Source organism: Triticum dicoccoides, chromosome 4B (genome assembly GCF_002162155.2).
Source record: "Triticum dicoccoides isolate Atlit2015 ecotype Zavitan chromosome 4B, WEW_v2.0, whole genome shotgun sequence".
Lineage (NCBI taxonomy): Eukaryota > Viridiplantae > Streptophyta > Magnoliopsida > Poales > Poaceae > Triticum > Triticum dicoccoides.
This window is the reverse complement of record NC_041387.1, coordinates 81774247-81776092: the sequence shown is the minus strand read 5'-3', so window position 1 is coordinate 81776092 and position 1846 is coordinate 81774247. Positions and strand designations below refer to the sequence as shown.

The 1846-nt window shown below is 53.1% G+C and overlaps 1 protein-coding gene across 1 annotated transcript in view; it reads left to right on the top strand.

Moving 5' to 3' along the window:
- Positions 1-1315: 1315 nt before the first annotated feature.
- Positions 1316-1846, top strand: part of LOC119295153 (2-(3-amino-3-carboxypropyl)histidine synthase subunit 2-like) — a 5108-nt gene continuing 4577 nt past the window's right edge. Inside the window, exons 1-2 of the mRNA XM_037573495.1 lie at positions 1316-1536; positions 1658-1842. Of these exons, the coding sequence (XP_037429392.1) occupies positions 1453-1536; positions 1658-1842 (269 nt within the window). The 5' untranslated portion in view covers positions 1316-1452. The remainder of the gene's footprint in view (positions 1537-1657; positions 1843-1846) is intronic.

The window sequence follows — 1846 nt, the reverse complement described above, 5'->3', positions numbered from 1 at the left end:
GGGGCTCCCGGGACGACGACTGGAGATGCTCTAACCTTCTTGATGTACACAAGCGTGCAACACTTTAACAACGTGGTGTGCTACATCGAGCTCAATTTACTCTTCACAGGCTGGTTTGGATCTGTTCTTGTACTAAATACACATATGGCATTTTCATGTACTTCCTCCTATCTAAAACAATGATAAGTAATGTGCAGTGGAGAGACTATATACAATGTACTGATCGTTTAGATTACTGAAGTACTTCATTTTTTTCTTGAGAAAGTATGCTTGTATTCAAATCACAAAATAATACAGTCCTTGATTCATACAAGCACACCCTAATACACACATAAATAAATTGGAATAACAAAGAGCACCCTAAAACAATTAGTAAAACACGAAGATCTCTGTACCTCTGTGTCATCATCTCTAAACCCTGCGAGAAAACCCCTGCAACATAAGCATCTGCAACCAGACCTAAGTAGACTATCATCTTCAACCAGGATATAATCGCTGCCAGGCTGCTCCCCCTTTTCTTCACTCCCGCGCCGAAAAGATAAGGACACACATATGCATCCAACACGCTTGCACCAGCCTTCGCCATCTATGGCTTTGAGTATCGATGTATGTGCCCCTTTTTGGATGAAAGAGAACTAGGATCCGGTTCCGACGCTGCGGTCGGGCCAACTGCCCGGGCAAAAGCAGGATATCCCTCCAGCAACAACACAAAGGAGGAAGAAACGCAACACGAAATCATACCGACGATGAGGAAGAAGAATCCATGTCTCCGCACAATCACCACCCATCCGAGGACCAACCAAGCCAGTGTAGATCGACCTCCAGACACCATAGCCCTCGACCTCGATGAGATCCGAGGATCCCTTACCCCGCTGGCTCCTAGACGAAGGCAAGAGCCCCGCCTAATCGTGAACGGAGCCTGAAGAAACTTGTTTGGACTCGACGCCGTCGCAACAGCCTCGACAACGACTCCCTCAATCCTAACCACCGAGAACCCATCCGACGCACATATCTGAGTTCCCCCTCCCTCCCGCCGCCGGAGCGGCCGGCCGAGGGAGAGGGAACCAGCAGCGGCGCTGGCGGCTTGCGAAGGGAACCCGCAGTCGCTTTCTTTCGGCCTCGCTACGATCCTGAGAAACATACTGTAAGATCTTATATTTCTTTTCTTTACAGAGGGAGTACATATTTTCCTTTTCAGCTAAATTCGAGCCCAGCTGTGTGTCAACTGCAGATGGAGGGCGTGAATGCGTTCGTGTGAACCCTAAACTTTCCATCCAACGGCTCAAAACAGACGAAGAACGAAATAACCTGCCTCCGAGCTCAACAGCACCGCCGGCGGCGTCCCAAAGAGCAAAGCCCTCGGCCCGAGCTCCCCTGCTGCTCCCTGTCCTGCACTTCCTTCCTTCCGCACGGAACCCGCTCTCGCCGGCAGGCAAGCCGAATCCCCCCACCATGGACGACGTTAGCTCAAGGTACGAGATCCCGCGGACGGCCGAGTTCCTGCGGCGCCGCGCCTACACCAGGGTCGCCCTCCAGGTAGTTCCCCCCTCTTCTTCTTTCTCTTGAGGTTAATTTGGTGCTTTAGCTGTAAAAAATCACCCCATTTGACTCCGACGCCTTTGCCTTGGTTGCTTGTCTCGGCTCCATGGCGCTTTAGTTCCCGGACGAGCTGCTCAAGGATGCGGCGGCGGTGGCGCGGGCGCTGCGGGCGGAGCTCGGCGGCGGGGCCAAGCTGTTCGTGATGGCCGACACCGCGTACAACTCGTGCTGCGTCGACGAGGTGGGGGCGTCCAACATCGACGCCCAGTGCGTCGTCCACTACGGCCACTCCTGCATGAGCCCGTGA